Raw genomic sequence first — 18691 nt, 5'->3', positions numbered from 1 at the left:
AAGAAAATACTCACGTTGTAACATTTTTTTTTTGTGAATTAGATGCCAGAAAGGACAGTGTACATAAAAAAATTGACAAAGGGTGAACATACTTGGTAGATAGAGCCTGTATCTTCTGAATATTGTCATAGGCAAACTTGGCACCACCAGATGAAATACCAAACGTGGATCTACATCACTACCTTTTAACCCATCCAATGAATTTCCAAGAGGCTGCAACGCAAATTTACAACTGGGAATTTCAGTTTTCTAGCTAAATGTCATACTCCTAGATGAAGTTCAAGATGAAGTTCATCGATTTTTCTTGCGGCATGTCTTCGTTGGTACAAGTTTATTTGACTAATAATTTATGTTAACATTTATGCTAGTTTGGGCTTACATATTTATGTAAAATTAAAATTAATCACGTTCTTAGATAGGTTTGAACTTTATGAAAATTTTATTTAGATTAGAGAAATTTTTTATTCGTTTTACCAAAGAGCTATGCGGAGGGATATTACAAACTGTTGTAAGAATTATTCTACAAATAATATTTCTCATAAAGTAATGTGAAAGATTCAAATTCAAAATGAAATAATTTCGTAAAAATCAATGACCAAGCATTAAATTAGCTCAGGCAAAACTTGCATTGCAAGCACAGTGCCACACTGCCACGATTGTTCTGAGTTCTGAGGTTCCCTCCACCCTCAGCCCATGGATTCTTGCGGGTTACCCTAAACGAACATAATGATCTCTAACATTTGTATGGGTCCACACAAAAACCTTTCTCATTAAAATTCAACCAATTATAAAGTGAATTATTATTTATTGAAATTGTTACCCCTTTCATGGATTGGCCTACGCTAAAGTGATACACTGACACTGCTTTTATTTTTTCTTAAAACCATTAAGAAAATTATTTGAGTTGGTCCTTCTAACCCTTTCCATCAAACAAATTAAAGCCAGAGACTACGAATAAACAAATGTTTGAGAGCAGTGTCGTTAATACTTAAGACTATAGGAAACAAAGAATAATGTTCTTTCGGAAAGGTTACCGTTTTCCTCAGACAAGTTCACGGTGGCAAAAGAAGATTTCCATGTGGGTCCTAGGTATTATTTAAGGGTACGTGTCACCACTCAAACGAGTTTGCTTCTTCTCTTTTGCATTTTCATTTTTTTATATGAACATGAAAGTTTGAAAGGAAATGAATAATTTGTCCTATTACAAGACAGGCCACGTCACAGGCCTAATTCGAACTTACTGAAATGCTGACAAATAAAAACCCTTTTATCTATCCTTATCTATTATTTATTATTATTGGTAAATTCTTACTGAATTATTACAATGTTAGTTTTGTTTGTGAATAGAAAGACATATTAGATACGATATATCCTTAACCCACGTCACGCATTGAAATTTAAGTTATTCCACTTTAACTGCATCACTTTTGTAAGAAAATCCCAATTATTTTATTATTAGTAATTAGTAAAAAAAATTTGAAAAAAAAATTAACGCTAGGCAATAGTCAATATCACAATGACATTGTTTAGGTCAAATTCAACTCAATTTGATTAAGATCTAATCATGAATGAATTAGATAGTAAATTTTATTTTTTAAAATTCAACCTAACTCATACTATATATTTTAATTTATTATATATAAGCTAATTATTAAATACAAAACGCATTAGTAATTTTTAACTCACATAGTTCATCAAATTAAATCAATCATATATTTTTTTGTCTTTCATCAAATTAAATCAATCATATATTTTTTTGTCTTTTTTAAATTGTTTCTATCGTTACCTTGATTTTGTTTATATTTTTACATGTTAATATCATACTTTATTTCTATTCAAAATTTTAAAAAAATTATATTAACATTGAAATCATTAATTCTATTAGTCAAATATTTTCACAATTTGATCTCTTTTGAGTGCATTTAATTATTATATACTTAAAAAAATTTAGGCAAAAATAAATTATTGTTCTATTTTTTTAAAAAAAAAAGTTTAATATTCAAACCCAATTAACTTAACTCGTTTATGATTAGGTTGAGTTGGGTTGGATCATAAACGGTTGGGTCGAGTTGAATCTGAAAAAAAAAATATACAAACCCAACCCAACCTATAGAATTTTAATCAGATTGAATAACATATTTAGTCAAATCCAACCCAACCCCATCCATGAACATTCTGTATGACAAAAAAAAATCACATTAAAGTGTTTTATGATAAACTTATATTTTGTAGATTTTTTTATTCATAAAAATAAACATGATATAAGAAAATTTATAACATTCATAATGTTAGACTAACAAAATTACACCTACTTACTACAAATTATAGTGTTAAGAAGTAGATAAATTGTATCATTATACATATGAACCAGTGCACCTTCCCACCAACCCCCGCTGAGATAGGAAGGGGATTTTAATATTAAATAGAGATTAAAACATGTCCATAATACGGTGACAGCAGATAAGATGATAAGATAATCAATGAATCATGTGTCATCTAATATAAAGAAGAGAAATGGTTTTCGTGATGTGCATTGGTGTGATATCACATTTGTACACACCAAGTAAGTCATGTGATTTAGTGTGATTGATCTCATCCAATGGAATATAGCTTTTGTTATTCGGATCCACTCATCGAGTTTGTAAGAATTAGAAAATACATTTCGGAATGGGTGATTTTTTTTTATAAAAAAAGTTATATATCAATATGACCTGATATAATTGATAGATAATTATGTTTTTAAAGTATATTTTCAATGATTTGATCTCTAGGCTTATGTATATGGAAGAGTATATGTTAGTCAGGAGAGACCAATCTCTTAAACAAATCTCCTACCTCTAATCGAGGATACCTAATACCCAAAAATAAATAGGAGGTGTATTAGTATTACCCTTGGGCTTCTTAATTTCAACAACAAAAAATGGGCTTAGTATAAAAAAGTATTGCACAAAAAGCTAAAAAAGGCCAAAAGCCCAACTACTTATATTTATAATTGGTTATAGAGTCCAAGTTTATACAAGTCAATTAGACACAATTGGGCTAGCTGAAATTTGAACCAAGCAGCATAATAATGAAGGAATATTGATGGACCTACAAATGGGCCAGGGAAAGCACCCAAACGACAATGAAAGCTAGTCCCAATCCCAAAGCATTACTGATAACAATTACCAACTTCAGGTATGTTCATGATTATGAATCCCACACATCAACTTCATCATCCAACCTTGCCTTTCAACCACTAGTTTGCCACGAAACTTGAAGGGACACCCACATTTCATAGTCTCAGTATTTCTTCTAACAAATTCTTTATTCCTACACCTATACTCACCACTTTTTTCACAGTCAATTAATACAAACAAAGTCTTTCCTCTACTACTAGTGTTTGTGTTAGACCTTATAATGACCGCCACAAATCCGTTTTCATGAGCAACAGATCGAGCCCACTGCAAAATATCATCTCGGTTGTCAAACACCTACAACGCAACCCAGACAACTTTAGTTTTCTACAACACATTCATTTTATTAAATCACTCACGATAATGAACATTATTACCTGAGAAGTATTGAACGCATCCGAACAATCAACTTGTGGTTTATTCACACCACATTCTTGTTCATTTTGATCATCCATATCAACTTCTCCAGACATTATAGTGTCATACATCCATTGATCTTCGTTCATCTTAATAATAAATCAAAAATTTCAACACAGACATACAACACTTAACCGCACTATACATATAATACAAAACTCTACATAATAACTCATGATTAGTAACTGCACAATACATATAATACATCTAATCTTTTACTGTCAGTCACAATAACTCATAATTAGTAAAATGCAAAAACCCTATATCATTCTACACGTATAAACAATTAAATTATTTTTTAAAATGACAATATAAACAAAGTAATAATTAAAAAAATTAAACTTAAATAAATGTTACAAATTCAAAATCCGTATAAGCTTATGGATCAAGTTGATCCATAAGGCTTATACGGATCAACTTGATCCGTACGTTTAATATCAACATACGGATCAACTTGATTCGTATCAGTCTTACGGATTAAGTTGATCCATATGATTTACAGACCACCTCACTCACGCACACCCAGCAGAAATGTGTAGCTCGTTTGTCGCCGACGTCGAACCAATCACCACAACATTAAACACCGACCAGCCCCTTCACTTTCACCGAAGCTCACCTATTGCAAGAAAAAATCACACGGAAGAGAGAAATGGAAGAAAAAAAAGTTTCACAGCGAAAAGCACTGTGCACCCACCTTTTTAAAGAAGAAGATAGAAGAAGGAGCATTTCTGGCTTTTTTTTTTTAAATATTGGGTGCACCAACAATAATGTTGGATGTACCTAGTATGAGCCGTCAATCAGACACAATTGGATTAATTGAAATTTGAACCAAGCAGCATAATAATGAAGGAATATTGACGGACCTACAAATGGGCCAGGGAAAGCACCCAAACGACAATGAAAGCCCGTCCCAATCCCAAAGCATCACTGATAGCAATTACCAACTCCAGTATGTTCATTCGAAAGACCCCAAAACATAGGAGAAAGGGTATGCCCCAGTTAAGAGGAAAAAGTAGAGTGGAGCTGTTATGGAACCACGTGAGAGTGGTTAAAGTTGGCTATATAGAATAAATCCTATGGTCCCCAATTGAAAGCCAAATAATGATTGATGGTGATGACTCATCACTCTCACCAATGTGTCATCTCATCACAACTTCAGGGTTCTCACTCTCATGCACATGAGCGACTCTCTCAAATATAATATAATTACAATAAAAAGAGACCCTTTACAACCTAGGTCCTATTGGCGCCATTACCCTCTCTGAGTTGTAACAAATTGGGCTCCCTTTTATTTTGCCTTTTTCATGGGGAATCCCTCCCAAGGAACCATGTTCCTCCCTTTAGCATATAATAAAGCTTTATTTTACGAGAGAATTTACCCACTTTGGGCCACATGTGGCCCATGGCCATGGAGGTCTTTTCCTTGAAAAGTTTTTAGCTTTCGCAATTAAAGTAAATTTTGAGAACAAAAAAAAAAAACAATCAAAAATAAAAATTGTTACCTTAACTCCCTCTTCCTCTATTTCTAATTATCCAAGTTTTTTACTTATCCATGCATAGTTGTGGTGAGACACTAGTCTCTTGTGCAATACCTAGTTTTTTTGGGGGAATAAAACTGAACTGTATTATTATAAGTATTTATATAACAATTTTTTTTAATTAAAATTAGAGTTTTACTTTGGTAAAGTGTTCAATTTTTATTTTGTCTTTATTGTGCGAGTTACTTAGTGAAACTCTAATTTTAGTTTAAAAACACTAGAAAAAACATTTAAGGTGCTACTCTTAAGTTTTATACGAAAATAAATAGAATAGATTTTGGCATAAATAATGAAATACAAAACAATACTTAGTTGATAAATTTTAAATAGACAAAAAGCAATCAATTCACCTAATTGTGAAATTATTAGTATATACTAATAAAACATAGGGAGATAGAAAAATGGATAATTCGTTTATTAAATAAGTGCAGTAAAACTTATAAGGTGTACATCTTCTGTAAGCTTCCATCTCAATAGTTTGCAATTTTGAATAGTGTATTAAATACAAATGTTTAATTCCTTGTCATGCGCCGCTTGTCAATGAAGTTGCAGAAGTAATAATTGAGATATCATCCTGTTGATTACTTAATCGATCATATCAAGTGATATAGGAAGCTTTTCTTTTTCCTGCAATATAATATAGTAAGCATTTTGACTCCCGGGTAAATTATATCTAAAAAATTTTATTTGGATAAATTATATCTATCCACAATGTGTGTAACACAAGGAACAAGTAGTTTGGATCCTCTTTAACTATATGTAGAGGTTTTTATCCCTAACCATGTGAATAGAACCCCACATGTGAAGAGAAAAGTTTCTCTTTGATTGATATTTTTTTTCCTGAAAGATTAGTCTCATTACTTTTAAGTGTGGGAATAATTATCATTTTAATAATGAAATATATCTAATATTGACCGTGTTTGCACACATTTTTATATATTATTAAACATACGGCTTTAACACTTTTTTTTTTCTTTCTAAAATGATAGCCTAACCTAATTAAATTCTAATACTTTATATTCCATGCAACAAGAAAGGCTTTGTATATGGCCCCCCTTGTGACTTGGGAGAACAAGGAGTGGTTGCCAACTTTTTAGGCTTCGACTTTGTCTGAAAAGATCTCTTAGCACGTTAAAAACGACATAAAGTTGTCTTCTATTACTAATTAATAATTAGCAAAATTAAATAATACTACAATTTTAAAATATTTATTTGTATGCAATTTATATATTTTAAAAGGTACATAAATTAATTCATGCATCACACACCAAAAAAAAAAAACTAAACGGTTGAAATTCGGGAAAGTATACAAACCCTCATTTACGTAATGTATATTCAACTTCTAAAAACGTCTATGCATTATCTTTAATTCTCAAGCGTGTATTTATCTGTTTGTGGAGGGTTTTTATTTTTATTTTTTTTTAACAATGCATCTGGAGGGATAGTGCACATAATTTACGAGGAAGGTATTAGGTGATTTTTTTTTTAAATTTTGGTAACAAATTTTTGTGTAATTTTCATTTTATTCTCTTTAATTAATCATAAGCCGTGTTCACTTTAATCTCAAAGATTTCGAGCATATCCATCCTATTCTTCCAAAAGCATATATGGTTTGGTCCTTTTCCTTTTATTTCTAAATTAAATAAAATGACAAGTTTAGTCATTTCATTTGATTTCTATGTTGAGAAAATGACAAGTAATATGAGTAATCACATCATGTAAGGAAATAATTTTTTATACCTTTTGATAGAATTTCCTTTTGCCATGAACTACAACTTAAACAAATAGAAGTGGAAACTGAGAACAAACAAATGCAGAGGAAAAACATACATGTAAATTTTTAGTGAACGATTATATTGTTTGGATTAATAAAATTAGGCAGATGGTTAAAAAAGTAAAAAGAATTTTTTTTTTTATTGGAATGTGAAAAATACTCTCCCCAATGATTTTAAAATGCGCGCATGCACTCCTGTGTGATTCTTAATAATAAAAACAAATCATCTTTTAATTCCTTATTACTTAACCGGTGTTCTTAATAAGATCCATGAAATTAAAACAAATTGGGTACACGTTTGAGTTTTAGTAGTTTTGACTCTTTAGTTTATGTATATGGAAATAAGATGAATTAAGAGCTACCATAATAATATGGTTATTAAGTGGCTCTCCCTGGAGGGATAGTGAGGGATTAGAGACGGAAGGGAATAAGAAAAAATGAAGGGGAAAAGAGTGTTCTTAAAAAGTTACTACTACTTCAAACTTAACCTATCCACCATCCGTTCAAATAAATAAATAAATAAAAACTTGTTCACCATTAATGTTCATGACAATGGATTGATATAGTAAAAAAAATGTTAGTTATGGTGATGATGCATTCCAGTATTAATTGACATCTCAAATTTACTAAAGACTTACTATATTAATAAATGGAGTTTTTTTATTCAGTGTAACTTTACAAAGGCTAAGGATCATTAAATATCCACTATGTATATGTTAAGGATCATTAAATAATTTTGATGATGCATTTTTTATATTGTTGTTGTTATTAATGCCTTAAATTTATCGATTAGTGTACTATTGAAGTACCTCAGAGTCAAAGCAAAGATCTAATTAATGACATAGTCAATTGATCAATGTATTTATGAAATTTGGTTTTTTTTCCCGTTGTCTCTTTAAAATCATATCGTTTTTATGATTTTTATGGAGTTGCATTAAATGGACAGAAACAACTTGAAAAAGAACAATAAAAAAGTCAAATCCGTATTTATAATATTTATAAGTTTACTGACTCTTAATTAAATCATTGCAAACTGTATCAAAGTTATCAATAACTAAATCATCTATTAAAAACCTAAGCACTACGCATGTTACTAATCAGTGAAACAAATATTTTATTCATTCCACATCATAATTGTTGTAAGAGAAAAAAATTTATCCTAAAATAATTATTATTTTAATTTTTTAATGTAATAATATATATTACATTTTTTCACTTTTATATATATATATATATATATATATATATATATATATATTTTATAATATTAATAATTGATAACGAGATCTATAAATAAATTAATATAATATAAGATTGTTTTTGTAAAATTATTACTCTTTTTATTTATCTATTATTTTTTCTTAGTATATATAAGATAACATAGGTTGACTATTATTTTAAGGCAATATACAGTATTTTGAATAATTTTTAATTCAAATTATAATAGATAGATTGAAAACGATCCATTAACTCATTTATGGTCCTTTAAAAATTCATTAAAAAAATGTAATATGTCCATTACTCATTTAATAAAATCCATCTAACCTGTCTAATAACATTATTTTATGGATAAATATTCAATCCATCTTATTTTTAAAAATAAAGTTTGTTAATATTATTTTAAAATAATTTATCTCATTTACTCACAAAAATATTTTTTAAAACCAATTTTTTTATAACTTTTTTTGTTTAATTCACTTTAAAGAAATGATCATTTGTTTTATTGATATTTTAAGATAATTTCAAAAATCTGTACAAAAAAGAGATAATTTTAAAAAATAAATAGTTATTTTCAAAGTTTAAATTATTTTAAGTAAATCATAAAATTAATATATAAGATAATATTTAATAAATTAAAAAACATGTTCAATTGATTTTAATTCATAAAGTGTTAATTAGATTATATATTGGATTTGAGAATTAAATGGATGGATTATCTTTCATCTATTTAATTATATAATTCATTCAATCTAATTCAAGTATTTTTTTTAAGAACAACTTAATGAATTGGATTGAGTTTTACAAAAAATGAACCAGATGAATCATGGATAAATGAATTCTTCTAACACCCCAACACATGCATAACACATGTAAGTATGATCGAAATTTATACAAAAAATTAATGTGATATACATTTTAAAAAGTTAAAGATAATATAAGAAGAAAAATATATAAGAAATTACCAAATTAGATGTTTAATAGATAAAATTAACAAGGGAGCATTATTTCATATAAGTATGTAACAAATTATTATTTCTTAATTAACGATTCTTCAGTTTCAGTCCATTTCAAAAATGTACTTTTTTTATATTCGAAACAACAGAAGTCAATAATAAGATTGAAGTATGATTAGAACAAATGATGCCAAAAACTTTTTTACAATAATAATAACCATTAAGCGTGTTACCATCTCAAGATTCAATAGTTTGAAACCTGTTGACAGCATTAAATTTATTAACTCAATCATGTCATTTTCTCAGTAAAAAAAAAAAAAGAGTAAGAAAGTAAAGTCTCAACTTGAGATTTGTCGTAAAAGTTTCCCAACGAAATGAAGCATGCAGAACAAAAGGGTCACACTTGCACATGCAGGACGGAGGTTCGAAGAAAATAATGGAAACATTCAAACAAACAAAAAATTATAGGTAAAAATCATACAATACAATTATATCGTTCGTGCATATAAGAATAAACTTTTAAAATTTATTTATTCTTTTATATAAGATTCAATCATATTATTTTACGTATTAATTATTTTTAGATTAAAAATATCTTTAATTAAATAAGAAATAAATTGTATTAACATGTATTTAGAAGAGGAAAAAAACATAAGTAATAATAATAATATTTTAAAAAAATATTTAAAATAAATTTATTATTATTAACTAAATTATTTTTAAAATTTTTATGAATTATGTAATCAGATGTTACAAATAATGACAGTATTAGTTTAAGGTGTAAAATCATTTTTATAATTTTTGTGAATTCAGATTAGAGTAGTGGAGATGAGACAGTGAGAAAAGAAAAGGACAAATAAAAGAATCGAAAATCCTGAGGGAATGAAAAAGAAAAAGCCACTGCCAATGCCTCTCTATCTCTGTCATCTCTGAGCTGTTCTGTTACTTTCGTTGCGTGCACTAACTAATTGCATCAATAATTAATTTGTACTATGTCAGTTAATCTATTGTTTAATAATGTCAATATTTATTCTGTCCTTTCACGTACTAATGCAACTATTTTTTTTTCTTACGTACATGCGTCTTAAAAATACGTTTAAAATAAACCAAATGTATTTCATTAATTGTTTTTATTGCAAAATAATACTCAATATAGTTATATACATAAACAAATACATCTTTCAAGATAAAAATTATTATAAATTTCATAATTTGGTCCGGTAAGGTGTCACAAGTAAGATTTTGTCCTATCATTGAAATGAATAATCTTTAACGTATTTCTCAAGCATGTATTTTTTTTTTACTTATTTCTGAAGCATATTTATTTTATCAATATTTCTCAAGCTTATATATGTGGTAAACTTTATTTTCCGACATCACAACAACATGTCACATCTTATTAGTGGAGAAACTTTGAGAATTATTTTCTTACTATCTTTCAATTTCAAAACGGTAATACGTCAAAAGTTGAAAATTGAAAATAAAAGGAAAGATTCTCATAAGTTACTACATTTTTTGTCCGTGATCCCTGTCTTTATTCAAGTTATTTCTGTGAGTTGTTGTTATGGATTATTTTCTTTTCCTGTTGAACTTCGTGAAAATTAACAACTTGGTATTCAATGGTTAGGATGTATGAGATTTCAATAAAATCAATATCAATAGTTACTCTAAAGTAATTTGATTTCTTCTCTATAAATTTGGTCTTCTTTTTATTTTATTGTTTTTTGTTTTTTGCAAACTTTTTTTTTTTTGGGAAAAATATAAATTATATTAAATCTAAAATAATACAATAATAAACGAGACATACCCCGCAGCTACAGACAATAAAAAATCTTCCTAATACAAGAAAGTCTATATTAAGATGTTAAAACAAATACAACATATGCGTTTGTCTATACATAAGAAACTTAATCTTCCTAATAACCTCTATTACAGAAAATTGATAATCTTCAAAAATTAGTTTGTTCCTAGACAGTCAAATGCAGTAAATTGTAATTGCTATAGTCAGACAACGAAATTTTCCTTGAACACATGTTGTGGATCTACCCTTAATTAAAGAGTTAGTAATGCGCTGCAAAAAAGTGAAACGCCTGTGGAAAGGAGCCAAATCAAGCCCAAACTGGGAGAGATTTTCTGCTAGAAAAGAACAAATGATCATTTGACTCAGCCTCATTTGAATTTCTGCAAGAAAAGAACAAATGATCATTTGACTCAGCCTCATTTGAACATAAAGGACAGAGGGAACCCTTGTTCAAAAAAGCAGTTTTATCAAACAAAACACCAATTAACAGTAGCTTGACACCTCTAATACTTGATCTCTACTATTTTAATTTTGTATTTTGTATTTATTAATTTATATTTAATATTCAATAGAGATATTGATATTCAATGGAAAAAGGAAAAGAAATCAAGAAACAATATTAACTTATAAGAATGTTTTTGTTTTACGGATTAAAAAATTATTCTTGAAAATATAATATGTGAATATTATACTCCTATTTGTTACAAGTTTTCAAATTTTATTTTCGGGTATTATTGATTCCTAAAATGTAATAACTTTCATTTTATCATATATTTTCACACGTTTATTCCCATACGAATGGACTGGGATGAGATATTCCCATGAGAATGAGAGAAAATATTTCGTAAGAGGCTAAAATAGTGAACAATCATCAATTTCTTTTTTATGTATCTTTTATTTAAATTATTTTGAATTTTAAAAAATATTTCTAAAAATATTAAAAATATAACCAAACAATTTTTGTTGAAATTCCTAAAAATAATATTCCTATATTATATTTTCAAAGAAATCATTACTAGGAATGAAAAAAAAAATTGTGAAGACAAAGCCTATGGGGCTATGTGTAGTATAGTTATAGTAGCTATGATTCTTATGAAGAAGAAATACTAAAAGAATTGTCAATTATTTTTTTTTTAAAACAAAACAAATAAAAGAATAACATGATGAGCGAGTAAAGAAAAAAGAGCAGAGAGAGATTCACTCTGGTTTGGCTCACTTATTATTATTATTGAATTTCCGGCAATGAACCTCGTAGCCTTTTCCTTCTGTCATAATCATTCTTCACAAAACTTTTAATCTCTCGCCCTCTTCCTCACTACACACCATTCATCTCGCTTTCAATTTTTCTACCTTTTCCTTTCCACCCAGTTCAATCTTTTCACCAAGTTTGATACTTTCCTGCTTTTCAACCACACCCATCTTCTCCTTTTCATTGATTCACACTTGACGTTTTGCCTCTTCACACGTTCTATGTTCTGAATCTTCTCACCATTCACCGGTATATTGATTAGTTCTGTGTTTTTCTCATCCGTGCGTTGATGTGTTTGTGTTGCTTGGAAAAGGTTGGAAATTGAGGCAGTGAATGATTTGTTTAGCACAACAATGTTTATTGTTCAGAGTTGTGGGGTTCATGCATTTTCTCAAAACCTTCTATTGGGTTTCTCTGATTGGCTTTTCATGAGTGAATTATGAAGATGAGACTGTTTTGAGTTATTGGGGATGTTTGTACTTTGTACCACCTGAAAGCTTCTCTCTCTTTTGGATCACCATGAAAGCAGTTTACACATTTTGCTGACTTGACCTTTTCATATCACTCTTAAAATAATTCATTGTTTTATGCGACATTGGAAGATATTGGTCTTCAGGTATTCCCCAATACTAAATTGTTTTAATTGTTTGGTTTTGACTTTCATGCTAATTTTGCTCTACAAAGGATACAATTGCTATTTATAAGGCCTAAAGGTCATCCATCATTCTAAATGCAAAAGTGCAGTTGTTGAATTTGTGTGCTCATAGCATCTGAATTGGCATGGAGACTTATGTGTTCTGATGTGAATCAAGATTGGTTGACTGGTTTTCAAAATTCTGAATCCTCCTCATTAGTATACATCTGCATTTTTTTTTTCCATATATAGATTTGTTTCTATTTTATATGTCCTTTTCCTTTTTTGGTTTTAAATGCAATTCATATCAGTCTTATGTTTATTTTTTGGTTAAATTTTAAGATGTTGGGATCTTTGATGTTTGTACCGTAGACTTCTGAATTTTCTTTAACTGATACCTGATGATGACTTGGCATTGTAGGGAACAAACTACACAGGGATATTATCATAATAATCGGAAGACAAAACCAGTGGAAGTTTAATGGAATGAGACATGGAAGATGAAATTGAGGACATGAGAGTCTTTTAGTAGGCCCTCTGTCTGTATGGGAGGCTTATTACACTTTTTTGAATTCAATCAAGGGAGGATGGCCAAGAAAGTCCTTGCTCGTAAGAGACATCATGGTGGTAGGTTTTGTTTTACATATTTAAGAAAAACTTCACTTATGCTACAAAAAACCTTCTTAGGTTTATGTCCCGGCATATTCTGCCAAGGGAAGACACATTATTTGGAAGCTTAATGGTGCACTAATTTCTTATGGTTCACTCCTGCCACGGAAGAATGCTAATAGCTAATTCGCCTGCCAAATTTGTATTTTACAATATTAGAAATGTTATTGATATGATGAAACTGCTGGAAGTCCCATATCGCCTGTCTCATTTCCTATCATGCATGCAGGTTATATATCTATTGGGTGATTTCAGTTGACACCAATTGGTTTTAAGATGGAATCTAATGTGATATCAAAGCTTGTGGCCTATCTTGTGTATCGCCTATTTTGATAGGCATTGCCTGTTCTTTCCGGTCTTGGGGAGCATCTTATATATTTGTTGGAAAATTTCACTTAAGAAGAAATCTAATTGAATAGGCTGATTACTTTGTTATAAATTTGGAGATATGTTGCTGAAATTCAGGGTTTTCCCCTCATTTTTCTCAATATCCATGAAGTCTCGAATGTTCTGCCTTTATTTTAGAATGTTGTGGCTAATATTATTATTAAATTGTGTCATGTAGGCCTGGAAGCTCCTCGCAATAGTCTAGATCTGCAAGTACAAACACCTAAGAACTACTGTCCAGAAGGAAAATTACCAGTATGTTTCTCTTCTCATGTCTTGTTAAGGGTCTAAAACACCATCATATTTCCTGCCTCTATTCCTGTGTTCTTGTTAACAATGACCTTTACAATTTGGAATTTTGAGAATGACCCCTAAAAGTTGTGGGAGAGTGGAGCTCATGTATAGGTTCAGTCATGGCTGGAGTTTTGGTTTAAAGTTAAAACTCCATTAATTGTAGTTTAGTGGATAACTATCAAGCCTCTGTGAGTTGTGTCATTCTTCTCTTCAACTAAGTATAAACATTTTGTCATTTCCAAAATTGATAGTTTCATGGATTTGATTGATTTTCCCTTTGTTTAAATTCACTGATTGCAAAATGTTGAGCACGGTTCTGATTTTGTTATACTACTCTTCTCATGTTTTCATACGTACTTTTTAATCAAATGTGTTGACAGTAAACTCATAATGTTGCATTTCCCACTCCTATCAATAGCAGCAAAATTAGCTTTATTTATTTAATATCTCACAATCTCTCTTCTCATTCTTAACTTGTACTCTGATTTGAATTTTCAGTACAATTATCAAGTAGAAGAAAAGGGCAGGTCTGAGAATAACCGCTATTCAAACGTGGGTTCAATGAAAAAACTGATCAATGAGGAGCTATCCAAACAATCAAGCACCAGACAAAATGCGCCAAGCCTTGTGGCAAGGTTGATGGGGATAGATACAATGCCATTAGACACTAAATATGTTGTTCCATCAGACAAAAAAATAAGTGAAAACATGGGGAAGAGGTCATCAGTCAATGGAGTGAATCGAAGGGTTTCAGTTAGTTGGGGTTCTTCCAACTTTAATTCTTCTAGCCAGATGGATTTTGATTCATTATATAAAGACATAGGTGATGAAGATGATGGATGGAACCGGAGTTTTGGAGAACCAAGGCCGCGAGAACATCCTCAGGAAGAGGAACTCCAAAAATTCAAGAAAGAGTTTGAAGCATATCAAGCAGCAAGGTTTCTGGAGTGTTCAAAGGTTGTTGAAATTGGCAGTGCTCCTAGACAATTGCTTGCTCAAGAAAACCTGAACAAGGAAAAGGTGATGCATAATGATTCAGTTTTACAAAGAGCAGCAGCACGGAAACTTGCAGATCTTGACAGCCATTCATTCAAAATGCCACCTGACAGTTATGGTTCAGAATATCATGGTAACATGATGGACCTAATCCCAGCTATGCAAAGGAGAACATTTCCTCCAAGGAGCAGAACACTAAGTAGAGACTTTGAGGAGTCCTTACTGATGAAATCTTGCAACAAATTAGACATGTCTTCTTCTCCCACTAGGATAGTTATCTTGAAGCCTGGTCCTGATAGCATTCGCAACCATGAAGAGAATTGGACTATTTCGTCGGGAACTATACAAGGAAGAAATAGTATAGAAGATTTTCTTGAAGAGGTGAAAGAGCGTTTGAAATGTGAACTGCAAGGTAAAATTGTCAAAAAAGGTTCTGTGGTTCGAGGGAGTGGAATTGAGACACCTTACAATGAAAAGCCATCTGATCCTAAACTAATAGCCCGTCACATAGTAAAGCAAGTCAGAGAAAGTGTGACTAGAGATACTGACACAACTTTACTCCACTCAGAATCAACAGGATCATACAAAAGTGAAATGCAGTTCAATGGACCAAGCTCCCCAGAATTTTTCAGCAGAGATACCAGGAGGTTCTTGTCCAAGAGGCTAAGAAATGTTGTGAGAAGGGAAGCACATGCTGACATTCCTGAGGGAAAATCAATGTCACTTGCATTAGACAACCATAAAGCTAGACTAAAGCCAGCGGAGAATATTAAGAAGTATGCAAGTAACTGGGAAATTTCCAAAGAGGACACATCAATACAAACAGGATCTTTCAGGCATGAACTTGATGAGAATATATTTCTCCACAAGGAGTTATCACCAAGAAACCTTGTAAGATCCTTGTCTGCTCCTGTATCACATTCAGGAACATCATTTGGTAAGCTTCTTCTAGAGGACCGCCATATTTTAACTGGTGCTCAGATTCGGAGGAAGCTTGAAGCTGTTGAAACTATGTCTGTTGATGTCAAGAAACGGAAAAATGATAGATTTAATATTAAAGAAAGAGTCTCCAATTTTAGATATAATCTTGCTTTAAGAGGGAGGCTTTTTGGCAGAAGGGTTCAATCAATGGTAGAATCACATGGTAACGAATTTGGTCCCTTTGTGAGAGATGCCACAAGTGGACCAACAGTTCTCATGAACTGTGGTGAGAGGCATGTAAGTTTTTCATATATTTTTTTACGGTTCTCAATGATGACCTTTGTTATTTTATTTTATTTTATTTCATATATAGTTGTTATCTAATCACCAGATTTTCTGTCATGTGCTCTTTAGGAGAACTCCACTGAGGTACCTCCTAGTCCTGCTTCTGTGTACAGCAGTGCTCATGAAGACATTTGGAGGCAAACTGAATATTTAAGTCCAATATCAACTCCTGACGTGTCTTCAAGAGACGATAATGTTGTGCCCCAGGTTTTCAGGGATATCAGCTCTGGTTTGAATGGTATGCTGTATGTTATAATTCTAACTTTAATGCATTGAACAATGATATCATAGACTTGATTCATGAAAAGGTAGTTTATTATGGTTTTACTGCATGTGCAATATGAAGTTATATAAATGAACAATCTTTTATTCTTTTCTTCAAATGGATAGTGTACTAGCTTGCAAGATTAGAGGTTGGTTTTTAAGCTAAATTCACTTCAGAATTCCATCCTGGGATAAATTGCTTCAAGGGCTATATAATTTCTGTTATTGCAACCATGTATATCTAACTTGGGTTTTATTTTTTTTTTCCAACATTTTCTTTCATTCTCCACCTTTTACATGAGTTGCTATATCTGGATCTTCTTGATATATCTTACAAAACCCAAATTTTTAAAAACTGGGTATGTGTTAAGTTGGTAACTTGGTATAATTACAAATCGAGGTTAACAATAATAGTGCAGAATCTTTGATTCGGTATGCCAGCAATTAGCTCAGTGAAAGACTTTGCTAATGTTATGGGATTTGATTTGAATATTGTGGATATTATAGACAAATTCAGATTTCAGAGGGATCAACCTTGTTTTGATTTGATTTTGTGATGCTGTTTAGAATGTATGAAAGATCAGAAAAGTGTTCCATGCATGAAATGATGTTGACAAAAAAGGATAATTTTATTGTTGATGTGACAGAGCTAAGGAGACAACTCAATCAACTTGAATCTGATGGTCTTGAGGACTTGACTATGAAACAGGAGCCTGCTGAGTCTGAATTAGACCAATTAGAGAATCCAGCAGAATCTTACATAAGAGATCTACTTGTTGCTTCTGGTCTGTACTTCGGTTCATGGGATAAATCTTTATTAAGAGGGGACACATTTGCAAAGCCTATTGGCAACTCTGTTTATGAAGAAGTGGAAGAATCTCACAAGAAATTGGTCAAGGAAAATGATGAAAGCTGTATCAAGGATCAGAATGAGAGTAAGCTAGACCACAAAGTTTTGCTTGATTTGTTAAATGAGGCACTTCCAGTTGTTCTTGGACCTCCTTTGACATTGTCTAGATTCAGAAGGAAATTAAGCAACCCTTCCATGTTGCCACCTTCTGGAAAGGAACTGTTGAAGTTAGTGTGGGACATTATCCGTGTTTCTTTTTATCCTCCATCTGACATATCTACTAATTCACTTGATACTTTGGTGGCTCAACACCTAGGATCCATCCCTTGGTCTGGATTAATAAATGATGAGATCAATATTTTGGAAAGAGATATAGAATGTCTAATAACTGATGATCTGGTTGAAGAACTCACAAAGGATATGTTCTAAGAAGTACCATTTTACACGATCATTGTGACAATAAAGAATTCTGCACAAGGAGCAAGGCTTATAAATGATTACTGAAATTGGAAGATAACCACCTAATTGATATTGTTGTGTGTATATACAAATATAGTAGTTGGTGTGAGTGTTTGTTATATAGGGGGCATTGAGTTGCGGTAATACATACTGTACATGAGTGCATGAGTTTCTAGGTTTATTTTTTGCAAACCAGAAAATGGATTGATGATTGTAGTTATAATAATATTTTTTTGTAACTTTGGGAGATGTATTAAAGTTGTTATTCTTACGAAAGTCAAATATAAATAATCAATTATGTAGGCATCTACCTCTACCATGTATCATGAATGAAAGTCAAATTTGATTCAGTTTTGATACAAGATTGTAACAATTCTTTGACTTTGCTAAAAAAAATGTAACACTCCTATATTTGTGTGTTGGATAAAACGTGCTCCATTGAAATGGACTTATGTGGATGTTCAAACTTGAAAATGCATGCTTCTTTGTATGTTCATGCGGCAAACCTTTCATATGTGGAAATCCATGGAGTGGATTTGTATAATGGACCGAAAATTCCCTATTTTGCGAATGATTTCATGTTCTAGTGCACGTGACATAAATGTCAAGAGGGTGTTGCCAGGTGCACCCAGCACTTAAGGTGAAATGACGAAAATACCCTTGATCAGTAAGTCATTTAAGTTGATCCATAAGCTTTTTATGGGGCCTTAGATTTTTGGCCGTTGGAAAAGGCGGCGCACAAG

General features: G+C 31.0%; 2 protein-coding genes across 3 annotated transcripts; one reads left to right on the top strand and one right to left on the bottom strand.

Annotated features, from left to right (window-relative positions):
• Window positions 1-2955: 2955 nt before the first annotated feature.
• On the bottom strand, window positions 2956-4379 carry LOC114405585. Its single transcript, XM_028368051.1, has 2 exons — window positions 3554-4379; window positions 2956-3473 (listed from the first exon to the last, which is right to left on the bottom strand). The coding sequence occupies exons 1-2, from the start codon at window positions 3680-3682 to the stop codon at window positions 3174-3176; spliced, it is 429 nt and encodes a 142-aa protein (XP_028223852.1). The 5' UTR covers window positions 3683-4379; the 3' UTR covers window positions 2956-3173.
• Window positions 4380-12060: 7681 nt separating this feature from the next.
• LOC114419175 lies at window positions 12061-18254 on the top strand. 2 transcript variants are annotated; one of them, XM_028384829.1, is made up of 6 exons: window positions 12061-12378; window positions 13185-13390; window positions 13998-14074; window positions 14612-16327; window positions 16445-16613; window positions 17287-18254. In XM_028384829.1, the coding sequence occupies exons 2-6, from the start codon at window positions 13309-13311 to the stop codon at window positions 17916-17918; spliced, it is 2676 nt and encodes an 891-aa protein (XP_028240630.1). In that variant the 5' UTR covers window positions 12061-12378; window positions 13185-13308; the 3' UTR covers window positions 17919-18254. The 2 variants fall into 2 exon arrangements, with proteins under 2 accessions (XP_028240630.1, XP_028240624.1); XM_028384823.1 differs by having other exon boundaries at window positions 12061-12745.
• Window positions 18255-18691: the final 437 nt, after the last annotated feature.

Source organism: Glycine soja, chromosome 1 (assembly GCF_004193775.1).
Source record: "Glycine soja cultivar W05 chromosome 1, ASM419377v2, whole genome shotgun sequence".
Taxonomy (NCBI): domain Eukaryota; kingdom Viridiplantae; phylum Streptophyta; class Magnoliopsida; order Fabales; family Fabaceae; genus Glycine; species Glycine soja.
This window is presented reverse-complemented; position numbering and strand designations above follow the sequence as displayed.